Genomic DNA, 24,524 nt, shown 5'->3' with positions numbered 1-24,524 from the left:
TGTGTGTGTGTGTGTGTGTGTGTGTGTGTGTGGCGGTGAATACGAGTCATTCAGCCCACACCTCACACACCCGTCAGCCTGTAGAAACCTCTCCATTGTTCCCGTTGCTCTGGTGGCGTGTTGATCAGGTTCGTGGGGTCTCTGTACGTTGCTGCACTTGACCTTTGACCTCCTGTCAGCACTGATGAATCACTCGCCGCCTGTTTAACCCTCCGAACCCCAACGAGACGCTTCAACAAGTTTCCCTTTTCTGTGTCCTCACTGTGTGTCACTGCAGGATATATAAATCTCTATAATATATCTCTATAGATAAATACTTAAAGTTGTCAGTTAACAGGGTCACTCGTTAATCACAACAACGTCGTTTACAGCTGATTCAATCTTCAATCTTTTTTACATTTTATTTAAACACTTTTCCAAGTGCCCACAAGTGTCCTGAAAGATGGTTAAAAAAAAACACAAAATTACCAAAAAAATACAACTTTTTTTGGTCATTAGGGCCACGGGGCTTCGCACCGAGGACTACTGTTATACTGTGGATTTTTTCTTCTTCTTCTTCCGGACGCAATTTCGTCCCACTACTATTTGAGTTGCAGGACAACTTATATATCAAAACATGTGGTTTGATCGGGATCGGTGTGCTATTACTTTTCTCTACAGACTAACAAAACTGCCCAAAATTTTGCATTGAAGTGAATGGGACGGCCAAAAGAACAATAATTGGAGATTTTTAAACGTCTACTTCTCCGGCATAATTTCACCTAGAGACTCCATTTAAACTTTAAACAGTAGACACAAGTCTTGTGTATCGGTGTATTAATCCACGTTTCGATAGGTCATATAGTTTTTTATCAATCCCTGTTCAATGACCATGATCATTTTTGGAGAAATTCTGAGATTATAATGGATGTGTATTGCACGGAATGTTCATGTCACAGTGTGTGACATCATCGCCAGAGTGTAGAGGGAGAGATAAAATTCTCAAAAAATAAATTTGAAAACTGCGCTCCAGGCCGCAAATTCCACTCTACAGAAATAATTTATACATAGAAACGTAGGAAAATTAGTCTTCTCCCTCACAATCCTCTGGTAAAGCTGTCAGAGTTATAGTTTGGGCGTAGGACCCACAGATGATCCACCAACACCACCAACAGCCTCATTGGTTCCCATATTAAAAACGCAGGGAGATTTCTGAAAAAGGGAGCTGTAACAGTTAACAAAGTTTTTTTTTCATTTGTCCACCTCTGCTGTCAATGTTCCAGAACATGGAAGGGGTGGCAGTAAATTCTGTTGATTGCTCTGCTCTGATTGGTCGACCCCAATGCCTTTGATCCTTTGATGTGATTACAGTTACAGATACACGCACACACATGCACGCGTAAGCGCGCACACTCCTCCAGATACACACATTTTGAGGTTAAAGGTCATAGGTTGCTGTATAAATAAATACTTGTAAAGGAATGCTTGTTGTAGGTGTGCTCCTTGTATATTATATAGTATCATAACATTACTAGTATTAATAGTTTGAAATCTCTGAAGAATCTCATCATTGTGTACACACACCGGCAGTAGCCCCCGTGGCCCTTTCACAATTTCCCCATAGGAAATTTTCTAGTTTTTCTTGTTGTTTTGTGTTTTTTTGTGGTCATTTTGTGTTTTGTTTTTTTAGTTATTTTGTGTCTTTTTATGTTTTGTCTTATTTGTTGTTGTTTTGTGTACTTTTTTTATGGTGTGTCTTTTTTGTAATTTTACATCTTTTGGTCATTTTGTGCCTTTTTGTAATTGTCGTTTCCGTCTCCTGGTGAAAGTCCTGGTTTGTTGAACTGACATTTTGTTCTCTACTGTCTTCTTCTGCTGCTTCTCAGCTTTTTCTGCAGTTACGTTAAATATTTTAGAAGAATCGAGCCTGTAAATGTCATTCCATTGATTCTGCTGTAATTCTACCAAATATAATTAAACGCTCGGCTGCACTTCCACAGAATATCTTTAATTTGCTTCAGTAGTTTCTAGTTAAAACCTTCTGGCTGCTGATTCCTGAGAACTGGTGCAGCCTCGGCGAGTTCAGACACAAAGTCTTTTTTGTTGTTTATTGTTTTCCAGCTCTTTTTTTTTTGGTTTCCATCTTTTTTGATCATTTTGTGTTTGTTCTTTTAGTTATTTTGTGTCTTTTTTGTTTTTTTGTTGTTATTTTGTGTCTTTTTTATGGTGTGTGTTTTTTGTTATTTTACATCTTTTGGTCATTTTGTGTACTTTTTTGTAATTGTGGGTTTTTTGTTGATTTGTGGGGTTTTTTTTAATTGTTTTCCGTCTTTTTTCTGTAATTTTACCTTTTTTAGGTCATTTTGTGTCTTTTTTGGATCATTTTGTGTTTGTTTTTTTATTAGTTGTTTTATGTCTTTTCTGTTGTTAAATTGTTCTTGTTTTGTCCCTTTTTTATGGTGTGTCTTTTTTGTAATTTTACAACTTTTGGTAATTTCTTGGTTTTTGTGTAATTTTTGGGGTAATTTTTTGTTTTTTATTGTTTTCCGGCTTTGGTCATTTCGTGTTTGTTCTTTAAGTTATTTTGTGTCTTTTTTGTTGTTTTGTGTCTTTTTTTGTAATTTTACATCTTTTGGTCAAATAGAATGAAACGCTCGGCTGCACTTCCACAGAATATCTTTCATTTGCTTCAGTAGTTTCTAATAAAAACCTTCAGGCTGCTGATTCCTGAAAACTTGTGCAGCTTCGGCGAGTTCAGACACAAAGTTCTCTCTCTCTCTCTCTCTCTCTCTCTCTCTCTCTCTCTCTCTCTCTGTTTCTCTCTGTGCTCGCTCGGCCGGTCGAGGTCTCCGGGCTCGGCACACACAGGAATGTCATTAAGGCGTTTTAATGTTGGAGCTCTTACTTTATGGAATGTAACGCTGGGAGCGGAGCAACAAAGAGCCTTTCACTGTGAAGACACAGCTCAGCTTTCTGCTGCTGAACACAGAGCTGCACACACCTTTTAATGAAGCAAAGATCAGGAAACACTCGGTTTCACATCAGTTCAAGGAGGAAACAAGACAAAAGAGAAGAAGAAAGAAAGAGAGAGAGAGAAACGAGGGAAGAAACCAAGTAGAGTGAGCAGAAAAAGGGACGAATGAAAAAGATTAAAGGGGGAAATTAAAAGGAGAAGAGGAATAATGAAAGAGAAATAATAAAGAAATGATCTGGGTATAATGTTAACCCGTTCACTGCAACAAATTAAGTCTCTAAGTCCTGCAGCTCTAATCAGCACAACAGTCTTTGTGCAGAATAACACAGTTTGAATGACGGAAATCAGAAAAAAAGTTGAATTTCTTTGATTAAAAAAAAGAAAAGAAAATTGGAATGAAACAAAATTTATATATAAACACTTTTCCAAGAGTCCACTAGTGTCACGAAGGTTGATAAAAACAAACAAACAAACAAACACAAAATTAGTAATAAAAGACACAACTTTGGACATTTTGTGTTTGTTCTTTTAGTTATTTTGTGTGTTTTTTGTTGTTTTGTGTCTTTTTCATTGTTTTTCTATGTAACTTATTTTAAAATTTTGTGGAGTTTTGTAATTTCACATCTTTTGGTCATTTTGTGTCTTTTTGTGGTCATTTTGTGTTTGTTTTTTGTCTTTTCTGTTGACAAAAAAGACAAAAGTTGAATTTATCTGATAAATTATTTTTTTAATTAATCATGTTTCCAGCCTCTCCTGTCCACTCCTCTCTGCTCTGTGTAAACAGGAGCAGAATTTAATGTTTTTAACAGGATCTGGTTAGTGCAAACGCTTTATTTTAAATGACACATGGAGAACAAAGACATTCTGACACAAATATCAACATTTAACACAAGTTTTGGTCACTAAACTAACAAATGATCTGTTCAAGGACCGTCGGAAAGTTCAAACTTCGACGATAACGCCTGTTTTTACAGTTTCTTTCACTGATAAATGGTGAATTTTGGGGGGATCTGTTAAAGAAAACAGTCCCTGCAGGCAGGATGCTGGTTCAGAGGGTTAATCGCTGTAATGTCCCGACACAGTTCATGTTTCTATAATTGTGCATCCACCAAAAACAATAACACTGTGAATTACCACATAAATGAGTCATTGTCTTCCTCTAAATAAGGACACAGTGAAGTGTAATCTGAGTGAAACAAACAGTAGATATCGAGGGTCATAAAAAGATCAGAGTGACACCGACCACACCATGTTCAGCCTTTTTATGCACACACACTTCCCTCTCTCACACACACACACACACACACACACACGAGGCGAGGGTCTGTGCAGAGCGCGGTGGGAAAGTTTTCAGGCTGCAGGGCTGAGGAAGGAGGAAGGAGGAAGCAGCTGGAGAGAGTGATGTGATGCAAGACGGAGGAAATCCAGGGAGTTGGAGCGGATCTGTGCAGGCTGCAGAGCACTCCGTCTCCGGGGAGTTCCTCCTCCTCCTCCTCCTCCTCCTCCTCCTCCTCCACCTCCTCCTCCTCTGGGAGTCGTGTGCTCCCCGCGGACGAGGAGCTTCAAGATTAAAAAAAAAACTACGTCCAGTTGAAGCGTTTTCGAGCAAATATTCACAAGTTAAAGTCACAATCATCAGTTAGAGCTGAGACCAGAGAAGCCCCACTCAGACACTCATTAGTGCAATCAGAGTGCCACGTCTCGTTCCCTTTAAAATCCAGGTGTGTAGATTGTTGTTTACATGGTGCATTCAGCAAACTCCAAAGTCCAGTGCTGACACAGCTCCCATAGACTCCTATGGACACCAACACTGCTCTGCTAGGAAACAGTTAAGGTGTCTTTTTTTGGTATTTTCGTGTCTCTTTTTCTGTCTCTAGTGTGGAAATATTTTTGTCTTTTTTTAAACGATGCATCCTTTTTCGTGTTTTTGTCTTTTATGGAAATTTGGTGATTCTTTTTTGTAATTTCACATCTTTTTGGGGCAATTTTCTGCATTTTTTAAAATCATTTTACATAGTTTTTTGGTAATTTTGTGTCTTTTTGGGTATTTTTGTGTCTTTTTTATTGTTTTACATCATTTTTTTGGTAATTGTTTGTATTGTTTTGGTAATTTTGTGTCTTTTTTGGTAATTTTACATCGTTTTTTGGTAATTTTGTGTCTTTTTATTATCATTTTACATCATCTTTTTGGAAATTGTGTGTATTGTTTTGGTAATTTTGTGGTTTTTTGGTAGTTTTGTGTCTTTTTTAGCATTTTTGGTAATTTTGTGTATTGTTTGGGTAATTTTGGGTCTTTTCTGGTAGTTTTGTGTCTTTTTTGATAATTTTACATTTTTATTTATTTTTTGTAATTTTGTGTCTTTTTCTGTCTCCTGGTGAAAGTCCTGGTGTGTTTGACCCGTCCACCTCCTCTCCCTCCCTCTTTAACTGACACTTTGTGCTTTATACTCGTCCTCGCCGTCATTCATGATCACTACAGCCACTAGAGGGCGCCACTAACTCCAGACGGAGACACGGGGACGGATTATAGGAGTATCATAAGCACGAGAACTTGTATTTAGTCGTCTGTATTGCAGCTAATCTGAAGGTTTGAAGTCGTGTTAGTTGTACTGAGATTGAAGGGAATGAGCTGTCGCATTTTTTTTTATTATTATCATATTTCTCAATGGAGGCTCACCTGTCCTCTACCTGTCTCCTTCCATCTGTCCACTCCAGACTCTGAAATCGTTCTCCTCCCTCAGATAAAAACCTGGAAATGTTTCTCCTTATCTCTGACTGAAGTGTGTGTGTGTGTGTGTGTGTGTGTGTGTTGATGGACTCAACAGCAGTGGGAGGAGAGGCACTGAGAGTCAAAGGAGACACTCCAATTACCGTCCTCCTCCTCCCGCTTTTAACTTTTAATAGTTCCTGCTGTCTCTCATCACAGTGTGTGTGTGTGTGTGTGTGTGTGTGTGTGTGTGTGTGTGTGTGTGTATATTACAGATTCAACTTCTTTGAAAATACTTCCAAAGAAATAGAAAATAATATTAGGATAAAATAAAATAAAATAAAAGTCTTATAATCGTATATTATTTTACTGATAATTTAATTAAAAAGATTTTTTTTAAAAACATAAAAAATGAAAATTGTTTTAAAAAGTGTTATAATCATAAGTTAAAGTAATTTCTTTAAAAATACTTTAAAAAGATCATTTTAAAATTAAGTTAAAACAATGGTAAAAAGTCTTGTTTGTAAGAAAAGAATTGGAAGTTATTTTATACATTTTTTTAAAGTTTTGTGTGTCCTTATTCTGCACAATGAGTGTGAAAAAAAGACTGCAAAAGTTAAAAAGTTAACAAAATCATATCTCCGTAAATATCGGTGTTTTAATTTTTTTTTTAATATTGTTAAATATATATATATATATATATATATATATATATATATATATATATATATATATATATATATATATATATATATATATATATAAACTGTAGTATTACTATAAAATAAATATTACAATAAATTACTGTAAATATAAGTTATTTTTTTATTTAAAAAATTGACGGTAAGAGTTTGGAAACTTTTGGTGCCAGACTTTTTACAGTTTTTTTTCACTATTTATTAAATTATTTAATTCCTTTTTTCACGTTAAATTCTAACAGAAAGTTGTCCTAATTTTACATTCAGTAAAAGGTGTTATTTATTTTATTTTTTTTTGCATAGAATTTGCTGTAATTTAACATTAAGCAACTGAATAATACTGTTAAAAAAATCTATCCGTCCAATTATATGAATTTATAGATTTAACCTCTTATTTTATGGTATTTGCATGTGTAGAATGTAGCGCAAAGTAGAAAATAAACAAGAAAAACCCTGTAAAATAATACAGTAAATTCATGGAAACTGTCTTATGCACTCTGAATGGTTCCCGTGCAGATTTAAAGAGCCTCTGCAGGAGTTTCTGTCTCAGGAAGCTTCTTTATCTAAACTCTCCCGTCATCACGTTAACTGTCCGTCATCAGAGCGCTGTCATCGCGCCGATAACAGAGTCTCAGTTTCTCGAGCCAATTAACCGTCTGCATACCTGTCTCTATACCTGTCTGTATACCTGTCTGCATGCCCGTCTGTATACCTATCTATATCTGTCTGCTGCTCTTCTCCTGTCGGCCCGTCTGTCTCTCTCACCACGACTCAGGTTCCCTCATCCACTCACCTGCAGGATTAAAGAGTTATAATCTGAAACTTTTATGCATTTAAATGCCTAAAAACTAGCAATTTTGTGTCGTTTTTTTGGTAATTTTGTCTTCTTTAAACTATTTTGTGTCTTTTTTTGGTCATTTTGTGTCTTTTTTGGGTCATTTTGTGTCTTTTTTGGGTCATTTTGTGTCATTTTTAATATAAATGTGTCTTTTTTTGGTAATTTTGCGTATTTTTTAGGTAATTTAGTTTTTTTCTGTCATTTTGTGTCTTTTTTTAGTAAATGGAAACTGGAAACGATACTTCAATATGTGGAGAAAACTTTATATTTGTTTGTTTTTTATCTTTTTTGGTAATTTTGTGTCTTTGTCTTGTATTTTTTTGGTCATTTGTGACACTTGTGGGTACTTCGAAAACTGTTTATGTATAAATTCTGGTTTATTACAATTTAAAAATCATAATTTAACAGAGAAAATCTACTTGTTTTGATTATTTCTGTCATTATTACTGTGTTATTCTGCAGAAAGACATGGACTTTGTTCACCAGACTGCATCAGAAAACACAGATTTTTAACATGAAGCTGCTTTATTCAGTGTGTTACTGGTTTAGTTTGTTCTGGAGAGGACGGAGCAGATATATGTTGGTTGGTTGGTGGACGGAGCAGCTGCTGGTGGAGCTGCAGGTGTGTGAGTCGTCTCTGAGCTGCTGACTGACGGATGTTTGTGTTGGAATGTGGGCAGAGAGAGGATTAGCTGATAATCCTCCAGCTGGACAACCATAATCCTGCTCCTCATCCTCACACCTCCGACACTCAGCTGCTCTCACCGAGGGTTTGTTCAGAAACAGAAACAGTTTGAAACGTCTTTCTGCTCAGAGAAATCCTCCACAAACATTAAACTGTTCAAATGTTACACTGTTAAAGAAAAAGGGTTAAAAAAAAAAAAGTATATGAATCTGCGAGAAAAAAAAGTTTTTTTCACGTTTTTCTCGTAAATCTTGGACCTTTTTCTTGCAGATTTGCCACAAGTAAATTTGCAACTTTTTTCTCAAAATATTACAAATCCATATGGTTCTACGACCTCACAGAGAGACATGGGGACCCCATTTTGATATCCACTGAAGTTAACAAATATAGTTCTTCACCCGATAAAATCATAGTATCATACGATTCTTATCTTCTATTTTCTTCTAAATGGGGCCATTATTTACACTATTAACATCAGATTGTCTTGAAGAAGATTTTTTACTAGTGATTGAGACCATAGTGTTGTCCTGAAAAACATGTCTGAGGTAATAAATCAAGTAAGAAGTTGTCCTCATTTTACATTGAAATGAATGGACAGAAATGCTTTTACAGCCGTCAGCGCAGATTTGTCACTTAAAATCTCTTAAATCTGCGACGTTTTTTCTTGTAGATTTGCCACTTTAATCTAGTAAATATGAAACTTTTTCTCGAAATATTACAAATCTATGTGATTCTATGAGATCACAGAGAGACACGGGGACCCCATTTTGATATCCACTGAAGTTACCAAATATAGTTCTTCACCCGATAAAGTCATAAAATCATACGATTCTTTATCTTCTATTTTCTTCTAAATGGGGCCATTATTTACACTATTAACATCAGATTGTCTTGAAGAAGATGTTTTACTAGTGATTGAGACCATAGTGTTGTCCTAAAAAACATTTCTGAGGTAATAAATCAAGTGAGAAGTTTTCCTCATTTTGCATTGAAATGAATGGACCAAAGTGCTTCTGCAGCCGTCAGCACAGATTTGTCACTTTCAATCTCTTAAATCTGCAACGTTTTTTCTTTTAGATTTACCACTTTAATCTAGTAAATTAGCAACTTTTGTTGTGGTTCTACGACCTCACAGAGAGACATAGGGACCCCATTTTGATATCCACTGAAGTTACCAAATATAGTTCTTCACCCGATAAAGGGTTAAGAGTACCCAAACAAAACCCGCTGGAGTCTTTGATAGAATGCAGCTGGTTGCCTCCTGGCTCAGACCCAGAGGTTGCCACCTGGCTCTGACCCGGAGGTTGCCGCCTGGCTCAGACCCGAAGGTTGCCGCCTGGCTCAGACCCGGAGGTTGCCTCCCACCTCAGACCCGGAGGTTGCCTCCTGGCTCAGACCCAGAGGTTGCCGCCTGGCTCAGACCCGGAGGTTGCCTCCTGGCTCAGACCCAGAGGTTGCCGCCTGGCTCAGACCCAGAGGTTGCCACCTGGCTCTGACCCGGAGGTTGCCACCTGGCTCAGACCCGGAGGTTGCCTCCTGGCTCAGACCCCGGAGGTTGCCGCCTGGCTCAGACCCGGAGGTTGCCGCTCTGTTTAACCCCGTGTGTCCCCCCACAGTGCCTGGAGTTCGGCGAGGGCTCGGTGACGGGGGATATGTGTGAGGACCTGTGCGTTCTCGGCCTGGTGGAGTACAAACGCTGCCTTTACTACGAGAATGGGAAGAAGGTGATCGAGGCGCGATGGAGGGGGAACCCCATCATCCTCAAGTCCAAACTGGAGAACTTCTCCTCGTACGAGCCGCTGGGGATCCTGGACTACCAGGTGAGGAGGCCGACTGGTGATCCGGGGCGGCTGAGCTGAGAGCTGAACCACAAAACACTGAAACGTTATCTTCTCTCCGACAGGACACGGCGGAGGAGCTCTCCCCTCTGGACGTGGTTTTCTACGCCACTCTGGAGGTCAGTCTCAACTCTTCTGGGCTACTAAACAATATTGTTAATTTTTTTTAAAATGGTAAAAAGTTTGGCAGCAGAAGTCGCCAAACATTTACATTCAAATAACGATAAACAATTAGTTATTTTACAGAACATTTCTTTTAAAATACAGTAAATATCTGAATTTAAAAACATGAATATCTACAGTTTTATACCTTAAAAAAATAATTAAAAAACTGCAAAAACTCCAAACACTGACCATCAAATAACCGTTAGTTATTTTACAGATCATTTCTTTTGAAGTACGGATAAAATACAGTAAATATCTTTCTTAAAAACATGTATATCTGCAGATATATTCTATGAAAAAATCATGTAAAAAGTCTTGCAGCAAGTCTGTTTTTACAAATATGTCTGCAGATTTATACTGTCAAAATAACTTCCTTTAAAATACAGATAATATACCGTAAATATCAAGTAATATATATTAAGCAGTCAGTATATATATGCATATATATAGAGAGAGAGAGAATAACTAAAGTTTTTTTTTTTTTTTAACTGATGCATGTGTTGGCAACTTTTACTGCCAGACTTTCTACCATTTTTTTTGCTATAAATTTACGTTCAATTTCAAGTTTTACTGCATGAAAACAGAAAGTTGCCTTCATTTTACATTGAGCAATATGATATATGCTCTATATGCAATAATTATGTTAATTTACAGATTTCAAGATCCATTTTTGGGTTAATATTTGCAATAAAAGTAATTTACTTTAGATTCTCTTTTTATGGCCTTTTGTGCTTGGAAAGAAAGAAAGAAAACCCTTCAAATGTCTGGAAAACAACTCACAGCTTTTCTTCCTTTTTGTTTGATCTCAGGTACGAAACTCTCTGGGGCTGGCGGAGGAGGAGGAGGAGGACGAGGAAGGAGGAGGAGGAGGAGGAGCAGGAGGGAGTAACGGCTCTCTGGCCAGACTTTGGGGGAAGAAGCTGAAAAAGCGAGATAAGAGTTACTCTCGAGCGGAGCTGGCTTCTCTCTGGTCTCTGCTGCAGCAGGAGGAGTACACCTTCCTCAGGTAAAAACCAACAAATACTCCTCAAATAACCTCAAACGATATATCATATAATATCACATTTATCATGTTTAATGGCGCTTTTTTAACTCTTTGATGCACAACATATAAACACCTTCTAATGCATTCAATTCCCATGTTATTTGCTGTATGTTCCCATGTATTATGCTGCTGTGTGTTTGAATATATATTTTTTTATTATTACAACAGATCATTATATACATTTTTCCTTTCATACTTTATGAAGAAAAATAGTTTTTGTATTATTACATTAAGTTTACACACATGGGTCAAAAATGACCTGATGCATTAGAAGCGTAGTGATACTTATTTATGGCGTGTTGATACTTTATTTGATTTTTAATTTATTCTATTTATATTTTAGTAGTACCGCTTTTTCTGGCTAATAATGATACATAATATTTATTATCATATATTAATACTTAACTACTAGATCAATAGCTGAAACACGTACGCACGCACGCACGCGTGCGCACACACACACACACACACACACACACACACACACAAAAGACACAAAATTACTAAAAAAAAACACAAAATTACTACAAAAAAAGACACAATATAACAAAAAAGATACAAAAGACACAAAATGACCAAAAAAGACACAAAATTACTTAAAAAAAGACACAATATGACTACAAAAAGAAACAAAATGACAAAAAAACACACAAAAAGAAACAAAATGACTAAAAAAGATACAAAAAGACACAAAATTACTTAAAAAAAGACACAATATGACTACAAAAAGAAACAAAATGACCAAAAAAAGACACAAAAAGAAACAAAATGACTTAAAAAAGACACAAAATGACTAAAAAAAGACAAAACGACTTTTGTCTTTTGTTTGTATTTTGGGTTCCTGGCAGCTTTGTACTTTGTTAATTAAAATAAAATGAAAAATCTGAATGATAGCCAAGTTTGTGTGTAGAAAAAGGAGCCATGCATGTGATGTAAGGACAGACTGAAAGATGCTGAACAGAGACAGAAATTAATGCAGAGGAAGTTGACAAATCACCCAAATCTCCTGGACTACAGAGGTTTAACTCAATAAGCTCATTTTTTATCCTTTGAAATGTGAGAAACGTTGTGGCCGAGCAGAAGAAGAAAGACGTCAGCCTGTTTGTCAGGCCGGGAGCCAAAACTGCCGCCGGTCCTAAAATAAAAAGCGTCGAGGCGAGGTGACCTGCTGCTGCTTATCTGGAGGCTGCAGACAGGCTGCAGAGACAAATGGAGCTCAGGAAACATATATTAATATATATATGATAAACAGAGCTGTGGAGGTTTATCACAGGCAGAAACAGGTTCAGGGGAAAACGTTTGTGTGTTTAAAAGTCAGAATAAACAAAGACATTTAAAAGTCACAAATCATAAACATTCACGATAAAAATGTGTTTAATATTTTGTTGTTTTATCTTGACAAAAAGGCTCTTTAGTCACTTGTGTGTGTTGATAGTGATGTGCTGAGGTATTATTATTAGAGTATTTACATTAATAAACTCTTCTTTTTCAGTTTGATGATGATATACCAAGTAAAACTGGAGACAAGCTCAAATAGATTTAGTATCAAATGATAGAACTGGATGGAACCCTCTTATATGGTAGATTTGACACCTTTGGTCACATTTGCAACATTTAAAATTCTTTATTGAGCATGATAGTGTTTTGAAAGTGAGAAAAAGATTCAAAATCACATTTTATGTTGGACTAAAGGACTAAAAAAGACACAAAATGACTAAAAAAAGACACAAAATGACCAAAAAAGACACAAAATGACCAAAAATGACACAAAATGACTAAAAAAAGACACAAAATGACAAAAAAGACAAAAAATGACTTAAAAAAGACACAAAATGACTAAAAAAAAGACACAAAATGACAAAAAAAAAACAATCAGAACAACTCAAACAGTCTTTGTGCAGAATAAGACAGAAATCAGTTCATTTTCTTTGATTTTTGGACACGTTTTAAATTACTCATGTAGAATAAAGTTTTAATAAAGACACAAAAGTACAAAAAAAACTCACAAAATGACCAAAAACAATCAGAACAACTCAAAAAGACACAAAACAGACACAAAAAGGATTAAAAAATGGAAAAAATAGCCCAAATAAAACTTATTTTTTAACAGAAAGTCTCTGCGTCCTGCTGCTTGTTAAACCATGTTTTCTCGATGTTTCCTCCATGTTTCCTCTATATTTCCTCCATGTTTCCTCCATGTTTCCTCCATGTTTCCTCCATGTTTTCTCCATGTTTCCTCCATGTTTCCTCCATGTTTCCTCTATGTTTTCTCGATGTTTCCTCCATGTTTCCTCCATGTTTTCTCCATGTTTCCTCCATGTTTCCTCCATGTTTCCTCCATGTTTTCTCCATGTTTCCTCTATGTTTTCTCCATGTTTCCTCCATGTTTCCTCCATGCTTCCTCCATGTTTCCTCCATGTTTCCTCTATGTTTTCTCGATGTTTCCTCCATGTTTCCTCTATGTTTCCTCCATGTTTCCTCCATGTTTTCTCCATGTTTCCTCCATGTTTTCTCCATGTTTTCTCCATGTTTCCTCCATGTTTTCTCCATGTTTCCTCCATGTTTTCTCCATGTTTTCTCCATGTTTCCTCCATGTTTTCTCCATGTTTCCTCCATGTTTCCTCCATGTTTTCACCATGTTTCCTCCATGTTTCCTCCATGTTTCCTCATTGTTTCCTCCATGTTTTCTCCATGTTTTCTCCATGTTTTCTCTATGTTTCCTCCATGTTTCCTCCATGTTTTCTCCATGTTTTCTCCATGTTTTCTCTATGTTTCCTCCATGTTTCCTCCATGTTTTCTCCATGTTTCCTCCATGTTTTCTCCATGTTTCCTCCATGTTTTCTCCATGTTTCCTCCATGTTTTCTCCATGTTTTCTCCATGTTTCCTCCATGTTTCCTCCATGTTTTCTCCATGTTTCCTCCATGTTTCCTCATTGTTTTCTCCATGTTTCCTCCATGTTTTCTCTATGTTTCCTCCATGTTTTCTCCATGTTTCCTCCATGTTTCCTCCATGTTTTCTCCATGTTTTCACCATGTTTCCTCCATGTTTCCTCCATGTTTTCTCCATGTTTCCTCCATGTTTCCTCATTGTTTCTCCATGTTTTCACCATGTTTCCTCCATGTTTCCTCCATGTTTTCTCCATGTTTCCTCCATGTTTCCTCCATGTTTTCTCCATGTTTTCACCATGTTTTCACCATGTTTTCTCCATGTTTTCACCATGTTTCCTCCATGTTTCCTCCGTAGGGTCCTGCAGGACCTGAGCGTCCATGTGGCGAAGGTTCTGGGCTCCTGCGGTCACTTCTACGCGGTGGAGTTCCTGTCAGCGGGCCACGCCTGGGACCAGAACATCTTCTCCCTGGAGGAGGTGTCTGTCTCTGGGGGGGCCCCCCGGGGGACGGGGGCCCGGGGCCGCTGGAGCACCAGGGAGATGGTGCACCGCATCGCGCTCAGCTTCCTGGACCTGGTTTGGCACTTCGACCACGACTTCACACACAAGCTGCACCTGTGTGACATCAAACCGGAGAACTTCGCCATCAGGAAGGACCTGACGGTGAGTTAGTCCTCATGGACCTCACACAGATGGAGGACACAGTATTTAAATGTATATATATAGATATAGATATAGATATATATATATATATATATATAGATAGATATATGACGGTGATGAAGAAAAATAGTTTTTGTATTGTTACATCAAGTTTACACACATAGGTCTAAAATGACCTTGTGCATTAGAAGCGTATTGATACAAAAAGTGATTCACTAAATTAACAATGTGAGTAAATGTGTAACTATGTTTGTCTTATTTTGAAGGTTTAATTGTAAAAGAGTTGTTAGAACCACCAGATTACATTAGAAAAATCACATATTTTAACATTTGAGACTTATTAGAGCCACCAAATAATAATTTCCATTGGAAAAAACATCAATTTAACAAAATAGGATAGTTAATATTTGTGTCTTCTTTGTCCGGTATTAAATCTGTGACAACATATAAACACCTTCTAATGCACAACATGGGTCAGAAATGACCTTGTGCATTAGAAGCGTAGTGATAAAAAAAGGGTTTTTATTCAAAAAGTAAGAAATGAAAACTAAAAATTAGGATGTATGATGATCAAAAACAAGTTATTGGAGGAAAACCTGCAATACTGAATGATGAAATGAATTTATTACAAAGATATAGAACATAAAAACTGTAAAAACAACGATGGAGAGCATTAACCTATGGAAGCCCTAAACGGCCATGCATTCATATATTTTTTTCCCTCCGTTTTCTTGTGATAACGAGTTAATTTCATTTGTTTTCTTGAGATCTCGAGAAAATGATCTTGTTATCTCAGGAAAACGACAGTTGTTTTCCTGAGATAACAAGATAAACATACATTTAAATACATATATTAATTATATATTATATATCTCTTTCCTTTTTTTTCTTACATTAATGTAAAGGTTTTTATACATTTTGATACATCAGTGAGTTTCTGTAGTTTTTCCCTATGACCCTAACAGGCCCGAAACCCTTTCAAAATAAAAGCATGAGTATGTTTCTTTGAGTCTCTTTGTTCCAGTCGGACTCTGAGAGAATAAAAGCCGTGTCAGCAGTTTGTTATCAGATGGTTTATGGTTCCTGCTGAGCCGGACTCATTAATCCAGCCGAGGCTCCCACTGGCTCTGTGCTCCTGCTGTAAAACAGTTAACAGCTCTGTTTATAATGTTTATCATGTTTATAATGCCAACGCTGTAAAATGTTGCATATAAAACAAGAACCGGCCCAAAGAACAGCAGCTCGTTTGTTTATATCTCGAGTTTTACAGACGGAACGTTTGATTTTAATGATTTTCTGACAGTAAAAATCAGCAGAAACACTTTCCACCGAGGTGTGATCACTGAGCCGCACCGGGTCACCACAGCACCCGATAGGGATCCATCCGCCGCTGAAAATAGTCCAATAAATACTTCTGTTTGTCTGGTTAAAACTACAGTGAGCAGCTTTTAGGAAACTACTGAGAGGAAGGGTTTGAACATGCAAAAATGGATCATTTATCAGAGAAAGAAACTGTAAAAACAGGCGTTGTCGTCCAAGTTTGAACTTTCCCACGGTCCTTGAATGGATCATCATTTATAAAAAGTGACCAAAACTCGTGTTAAATGTTGATATTAGTGTCAGAATGTCTTTATTCTCCATGTGTCATTTAAAATAAACCAGATCCTGTTAAAAACGTTAAATTCTGCTCCAGTTTACACAGAGCTGAGGGGAGAGGACAGGAGAGGCTGTTTACACAGAGCAGAGAGGAGAGGACAGGAGAGGCTGGAAACATGACAATACTTTAATATGTGGAGAAAACTGTTTTTGGTCATATTAGGTGTTATTTTTTGGGTCATTTTGTGACTTTTTGGTAATATTGTGTCCTTCATTAGGATCAATTACAATATGTGTATCATTTTTGGTAATTTTGTCTCTTTTTCTGGTAATTTTCTGTCTTTTTTCATCCTTTTTGGTAGTTTTGTGTCATTTTGTGGACATTTTTGGTCTTTTTTTGGTCATTTTGTGTCTTTTTTTTAACAGCATCTGTGACACTTGTGGACACTTGGAAAGGTGTTTATATAAAAGTTAAAATTTATTCTGGTTTCTGTCATTCTAACTGTGTTATTCTACACAAAGACAGTTTGAGTTGTTCTGATTGTGCTGATTCCACAGAGCTGCAGGACTTTTTAATATAAAATCTATAAAAGGAGATTTTATATATTTCAGAGAAACAGAAGAACACAGAGAAGAGGATGTAAAAAAAAATAGTTTTTTTCAGATTGAATCAGCAAACACTCAACCAGAATACATAAATTTATTTTGAATATGTAATAAAAAAAACTAAACTAAAATAGCAGCTGGATATCCTCTTCCTGTTTTCTATTCAGCTGAAAGTCCCCAGTTAACAGGGTCACTCGTTAATCTGTAACACGTGTTGGTATCGTCAGAATATTATTGGATTGTTATTATTACTGATGCATTTATGTAAGCAGTGTTTTCCTGTTGAGGTAGGGCTCATTTTAACGACTTAATATACTGTTATGTTATTTGATTTATAGAAATAATTTTAAATTGATCACATTTTTTTTATGTTAAAACGTGTTGTTGAACGTGTCTGTTGAAACACGAGGACTCTTCAGTGAATCATTTAAAAATCACCCCAAACATGTGATTAATAATGATCCTAAACTTGTTATTAATGTGTTATAATAAACGTGTGTTCCTCTGCATGAATAATAATAATAATAATAATAATAATAATAATAATATTGCTGTGCTGGTGCAGGTGGTGGCCATCGACGTGGACATGGCGTTCTTCGAGCCGAAGATGCGAGACATCCTGGAGCAGAACTGCAGCAGCGACGACGACTGTAACTTCTTCGACTGTTCGTCCAGCTGCAACATGAACCGCCGACGCTGCAGCCCACGGCGCCGCAACACCAACCTGCAGGTCACACACACACACACACACACACTCACACACACACACACACACACACACACTGAACTTGTGACTGAAAAAAGACAAAAGAACGAGTGATGAAAGAAGAGAACAGCTTTTTGTTTCGTTCGTCGTTACGCAGACGACAATCCGCTCTTTATTAGAGATCAGTCGTCTCACACACACACACACACACACACACACACACACATTATATATAGTACAGAAGAGATCATCGAGAGTCTGAGCTTCTGGGAACCTGCACGGAGTTTACATTCAGACCTTCTGGAATATACAATATTCACATTTAAATAAAAATACATGAATAAAAAAATATTGAGTTTTACCTAACTATATATTTTCTTCTCTATCCAATACAGTCCAATTTATTCATATAGCACAATTTTAGCAAACACAAGGTTTCCAAAGTGCTGCACAACAATAAATAGATAACACAATACAAGAGGTTGAAGTAAACAATAGAACAGTAAAATACAATAAGATAAAATAAATCAAAAAATTGAATAAAATAAATAAAATGTACAACCCACACAAAATAAAACATGCATGTATAAAAATAAAAATATATTGAGAAATACAAATTAAAGAAAAACAAGATATGTATTTTTTTATCTATTATTATTATTATTATTATTATTATTATTATTATTATTATTATTAATATATTATTGTTTTATTTCATTTATTCTCCTTCAACTTCTACTTTAATTGATCAGCTTCATCAGTAAAGAAGAAATTAAGAATAAAATGTCTTTAAAAATGTCAAATTATTAAACTTACTTACTTTTATAAAAAAAATATTTGAAAAAGATCAAATTTAAATAAAAACAGAGAGTATAATTTTATAATTAAATAATTATTCGCGTCGTGTTTGCTGAGAGACACAAGAAAACAGAAAAAGCTTCATAATTCTGCTCATCCTGAATACATTTTTAGGTTCTTTCACCTGATAATTAAATATATTTATATTAATATTTGCAGCTGCACAGCGATGAATAATGTAACGTTCCTCAGCAGGAGACGGATCAGTTTTCTGTTTCTCTGCTTTCATCTTTCTCAACATTTAATTATGAGCCGAGAGGAACGATAATTACTGATCTGAGGTCAGGAGGACGACACGTTTATTCTCTGAAGACTCTTTCAGGCTGAATTATTATAAAACATGAAGTTAGTTCAACATGAAGAGAATAACATATAAAAGGATATTTATTTATTCAAATCTAGAAGATTTTAAATCTGGTTTTAAATGTGTATTTTATTCTAAAAGAAGCTATATAAGTTTTTTTATATGTTAATATTATTTACTATTATTATTCTATTTATTTATTACATAATTATTGCATAATTTTAAAATGTCAGCGATTCAATTTTGATAGTGATGAAAATACAATAAATAATTGTGAATTGTTAGAAGAATCTGCATTTAATACACTGCATTTAATTCATTATGTACTTTTAATTCTTAAAGTTAATGATCTATTATATTATGTTTGTGGAAACAGCTATGTAAGTTTAATACACTAATTTAACACTAATTATTCATTTTAAGCTAAATTTAATTCGAAATAACAAAAAATACATATTATTAATTTAGACTCATCAACCTGAATTATTTTCCAATAAAAATTGACCAGCCCAAAATACTCATTTTTTATTAAATTTTTGTTCAAATGAATGAATTATTAGAGTTCTGTGTTGCAGTTTAATACTTCAAATGGAAGATAAAGTTACATTTCAGGATGTTATAATAATAATAATAATAATAATTCATCATAATAATCCTATAATAATATAATTATTCAATCCACTTTATTCATATAGCATGTTTATAGCAAACACAGAGTTTTCAAAGTGATGCACAAAAACACAATAAATAGTTAACATAATAAAAGCACAATGAAAAAAGACAAGTAGACAACAAAACACAAAAATACAATATGATCAAATAGAATATAATTAAAATAAATGAAATGCACTGCCTGCACAAAATAAAATATGCATGTATACACATAAAATCATAAAATCAACATTCTAATCGGTGTGATAAGCCAATTATTTAAACAAAGTAATAATAATAATAATAATAATCTAATAATAATAATAATAATTCCTACTAATAATATACTACTAAAAATACTTGTTGTTATTTGAACAAACTAATAATAATAATATAATAATAATTCCTAATAATGATATACTACTAATAATAATTGTTATTATTTAAACAAACTAATAATAATAATAATAATAATAATAATAATAATAATAAAGCTGAGTCTCTGTGTGTCAGTGAGTCGAGGTGAATCGTCCGTCAGACTTTCAGCCGTCGGCTTCGTTGTCTCGTGTCTTCAGATCTGAAATATGAGAAATAAGATCTGAAATATATGAAATATAATATCGCTGCATTCATCAGGAGAGAATCTGTTTGAATATGAGACGAAGGAAAATATTTCAGTTTTTGTGGCGATGATGGGACGAGACGCAGAAACAGGACGACGGAACGAAAACGACAGAGAAGATAAAAACTACAACAGTTTATATTAATAACAGATAAAAGAAGAAAATATCTTTAATAATTTCAGAATTATTATTAAATACCAGTGATAATTTATTTCATAAAAACATTTATTTAGATATTGTTTAATAGACGAAATTTACTGTTTTGTGCAGAAAATCCATCTGGTTCAAGATTTTATTTTTATTATTATTATTTTATTATTATTACTATTATTATTATTATTTTATAGGAAAATGCGTAGAAATCCAGCAGAAGATTTTTTTATTTAAATTTGCAATTAAAAAGGGAATTTAAAACCAACATTTTTTTAAATGTATTAATTCAAATTGATAAAAATATATTTAGGAAATGAATCCGTTTTTATAATACATTTGTATTTAAATTACACAATTATATTATTACTACTTATAATATATTTATAATATTAATATTGAAAATTAATATATATTTTGAATTATATCATTTTATATGATTGCTCTTAAAATAAATGTTTGAAATTTAAAAAAAACACAAGAAAACTAAAAACGAGACGCAGTAACTGGAACACTGAAATTAATTAAATAAAACTGAAGGAAAAACTGGAAAAAAAGAGAAATGAATGAAAGGAAAACAACAAAAAACTGGATATTAAAAGAGAGAAATGCAGGAAACAAACAGAAGAAGAGAGAAGTTGGAAAGAACAAGAGAAAAATACAGAATAAAAACATGAAAAAGAATTAAAAACAAGACAAATGTAAAGAAGAGAGAAAAACAAACTGATGAAAGGAAGAAATACGAGTTAAAATAACCAAAAACAAATAAAGATGAAGAGAAGAAAAAGAAAGAATAAAAAAAAAACAAGAGGAAAGTCAGTTTCTGTTATTATTATTATTCAGAACATTTCAGTTTTGACCGATAAAACATTTCAGTAATAATCATCTAAAAGCTGAAATCACAAATCCAGTTGAAGATTTTATTATTATTTTAGGAACCAGAAATGTTAAATTAGCTGAAAAAGAAATTTAAAATTATAAATGTAATTTGATTCATTCAAAAGTAAGAAAATCTGATCAGTTTAAATAATCAATCTGTATTTAAATTACAATTATTATGATAATTATTATTATTATTATTATTAACATTTGGGTAATAATCATTTAAAAGCACAAATCATTCGTTTAAAGTGTGAAATCCGCATTTAATAATAAAAAAATACACAAATGTGAATAATTATCATGAATTCAAACTCAAAAAATAACGAGCAAAAATGTTCCTTTTCATCAATTAACTGTCATTAAAATTACTTAAATTAAATAATTATGAGCATTGTAATAACAGGGTGCATGAATTAAAGTTTTTATTTTGCATGATTTAATTTTCTTTTTTATTCTTTATATTCCAAAAATCTATAAATCAACTAAACATAAAGAGAACAAAGAGTTTAAGGAGATGAAGACATTTATGTTATTATTATTGATTTATTATTATTGTCCCATTGTTAAAAGCATTAATAATTAGTTTAGAGTATAAAATCCTCATTTTAATAATGAAAATACACATATACGTACATAAATGTGAATTGTAATTATATATTTAAGCTGATTAAACCCAAAAACTATCGACCAAAAATATTCATTTAAATAATTTAATTGCAGTTTCATACTTCAAATAGAAGAAAAAGTTGTGCAGGAATTAAACTTTTTATTTTAAATTCTTTTCTTTTCTTTTCTATTATTATAGATGATTTATCATTATTGTTTGTGTCAAGTGGTGATCATGTAAAAGCACCAATATTTAGTTTAAAGTATAAAATCCTCATTTTAATAATTAATTTAATAAAAAAAGGAAATAAATGTGCCAAAATGTTGCTTTTCATCCAGTAATTGTAGTTCAAATTATTGATTTTAGATTATAATTATTCTATAAAACGGCAAAAGACGAAGAGAACAGAAAAGAACGACACGGAGGGAAAAAGTTTAATGAGCTTAGCGGAAAAAGGAGAAGATGAAAGGAACAAAAGAGGAGAAGAACAAAGAGAAGAAGAAGAAAGAGAGAGAGAGGAGATCCGGCCGGCGAGGAGTTGAGGACATGGTGATGACACGCCGCCGTCTGATTGGTCCGCTCACCTCTGATGACCCCCGCCTGTCAATCACACCCAGAGAAAGGAGGCACTGTCTCTTTAACTGTGTGTGTGTGTGTGTGTGTGAGAGAGAGAGAGAGTGTGTGTGTGTGTGTGTGTATATGTGTGTGTGTGTGTGTGTGTGTGTGTGTGTGTGTGTGTGTGTTTGTATATATGTGTGTGTGTGTGTGATGACTGATCTCTAATAAAGAGCGTGGTGTCGTCTGCGTAACGACGGAGAAACAAAAAGCTGTTCTCCTCTTTCATCACTTGTTCTTTTGTCTTTTTTTTCAGTCACAAGTTCATCTAAGTCCTGCAGCTCAATCAGAACAACTCAAACAGTCTTTGTAAAGAATAACACAGTTAGAATGACACAAAACCAGAAAAAAGTTAAATTTCTCAGATTAATTATGTGTTTTAAAATGTGAATAAAATGGAATTTAACATGTAACACACTTAACACTTTTGCAAGTGCCCACGAATGTTTTAAATAAAGACACAAAATTACCAAAAAGAACACACAAATAACGAAAAATGACGAAATAAGACACAAATTTATCAAAAAAGAAAGAAATAACCAAAAGTCACTCAAAAATATGTACAAAAATCCCCAGTTTTCTCCACATATTGAAGTATTGTCATGTTTCCAGCCTCTCCTGTCCTCTCCTCTCAGCTCTGTGTAAACAGCCTCTCCTGTCCTCTCCTCTCTGATCTGTGTAAACAGCCTCTCCTGTCCTTTTCTTAACGTTTCCTCTTTGTTTTTTCTCTCCAGGTGATCTGTGAGAAGATCTTCAGGCCGTGGTTTTCTCCGACGCTGCTCGGGGCCAAAGCAGGGCTCCCTCTGCAGGTACGGTTATTTATATTATGTACTTAATATTATACACACATATATATATATATATATATATAAAACTGTAGGACAAAATAAAGATTTAAATAAATGGATATGATAAATGAGGATCTCTTGTGGCCTTTTACTTTAAAATCACGTCGACTTTATTTCTAAACCCGGCGTCAGTTTTGTCTCAGAGTTTCTAGTCTGAACCTGATGCTGTTAGAGAGTCACTGGAGACTGATAAAATACTTGGCATGTGATTGGCTGAGCCATCCGTCAATCACTGTCTACGTTACAGAAACAACATTGTTTTGAATGTATGTTTTCTTGAAAAAAGTCAACAAAAGTTTATCGCAGAAAGAAACATTATCGTCAGAGCTTGAACTTTGTTTTGTAATTTTGTATCTTTTGGTAATTTTTTTCACCATTTTTTGGTCATTTTCTGTCTCTCTCTGGGTTTTTTTTACAACATTCAGGACGCTTGTGGACACTCGGGAAAGTGTTTATATATAATTTCAGTTTTATTTAAATTTAAAAAAAATTATTTATCAGATAAATTCAACTCTTTGGGGTAATTTTGCATCTTTCTTCTTTTTTTTTACAACATTTGTGGCACGTGTGGGCAAATTTGTTTACACAGAGCAGAGAGGAGAGGACAGGAGAGGCTGGAAACATGACAATACTTCAATATGTACAATATGTGGTTTTTTGATAATTCCATGAATATTTTTGAGGCAATTTTGTGTGTTTTTTGTCTCCACGGGATATGACTGTCATTAACTTGCTTTGTAGCGAAATCCGTGTCAGTTTCACGGAAATTTGAGTGATTCCGTGGCTATTCCACGGATTTTGAGTTAAGCGAATCCGTGGCTATTTCACGGATTCCTGTGAGACCAGGTTCATTAAATGTCTCCGTGTTTGTCTTGAGCAGGTGGAGCTGCAGCGAGCGGTGCAGGAGTGTTCGGAGACGGACGGAGGAGTGGAGGACAAGGAGGAGGACGGAGGAGGAGGAGGAGGAGGAGGAGAAGGAGAAGCCGGGCGGGGCAGCGAGGTCCACCAGCGCCTCTTCAACATCCTGACACGCCTCCTCCAGGAGGGAGGGGCCTCAGGAGAAGGGGGCGGGGCCTGGGAGGAGAAGGGCCACGCCCACACGGCTCTGAACTTCTGAGGAACCATGAAGGACCCTGGGGGGACTCCGCCGGAGGATCATTTCTCAGTTTGATGACGTGTTTAAACTCAACAACGGCATCAGAAACCACATAACTGAGCTTTCTATTGAACAAGGACAATTTCTGAGACATATTCAGGATTTTATTTAACTTTAAAGGCAACAACAGGAAGCCGGAGACCAGCCGACTGCTCTCAGTCTCTGGTGTTACAGGAACATCTCAAACAATTAGAATATCGTGAAAAATTTCACTGCTTTCTGTCAGTTATTTCAGAAAGTGAAACTCACACATTATATAGATTCATTACACATAGAGTGAAATATTTCAAGCATGTTTTTCTTGTAATTTTGATGATTCTGGCTCAGAGATAATGAAAACACAAAACTCAGTGTCTCAGGAAATTAGAATATTGTGAAGAAGTTTGAGATTTTTTTTCTTGTGAATTTGTATTTATCTCATGAATTCTTAGATTTTTTTTTC

At 34.8% G+C, this 24,524-nt stretch overlaps 1 protein-coding gene across 1 annotated transcript in view; it reads left to right on the top strand.

Annotated features, from left to right (window-relative positions):
• Positions 1 to 24,043, top strand: part of dipk1c (divergent protein kinase domain 1C) — a 45,245-nt gene extending 21,202 nt beyond the window's left edge. Inside the window, exons 2-8 of the mRNA XM_059327403.1 lie at positions 9,402 to 9,701; positions 9,785 to 9,838; positions 10,694 to 10,890; positions 14,174 to 14,480; positions 17,248 to 17,412; positions 22,813 to 22,887; positions 23,807 to 24,043. Of these exons, the coding sequence (XP_059183386.1) occupies positions 9,402 to 9,701; positions 9,785 to 9,838; positions 10,694 to 10,890; positions 14,174 to 14,480; positions 17,248 to 17,412; positions 22,813 to 22,887; positions 23,807 to 24,043 (1,335 nt within the window). The remainder of the gene's footprint in view (positions 1 to 9,401; positions 9,702 to 9,784; positions 9,839 to 10,693; positions 10,891 to 14,173; positions 14,481 to 17,247; positions 17,413 to 22,812; positions 22,888 to 23,806) is intronic.
• Positions 24,044 to 24,524: the final 481 nt, after the last annotated feature.

The sequence above is a fragment of the Centropristis striata genome, chromosome 23, assembly GCF_030273125.1.
Source record: "Centropristis striata isolate RG_2023a ecotype Rhode Island chromosome 23, C.striata_1.0, whole genome shotgun sequence".
Lineage (NCBI taxonomy): Eukaryota > Metazoa > Chordata > Actinopteri > Perciformes > Serranidae > Centropristis > Centropristis striata.
This window is presented reverse-complemented; position numbering and strand designations above follow the sequence as displayed.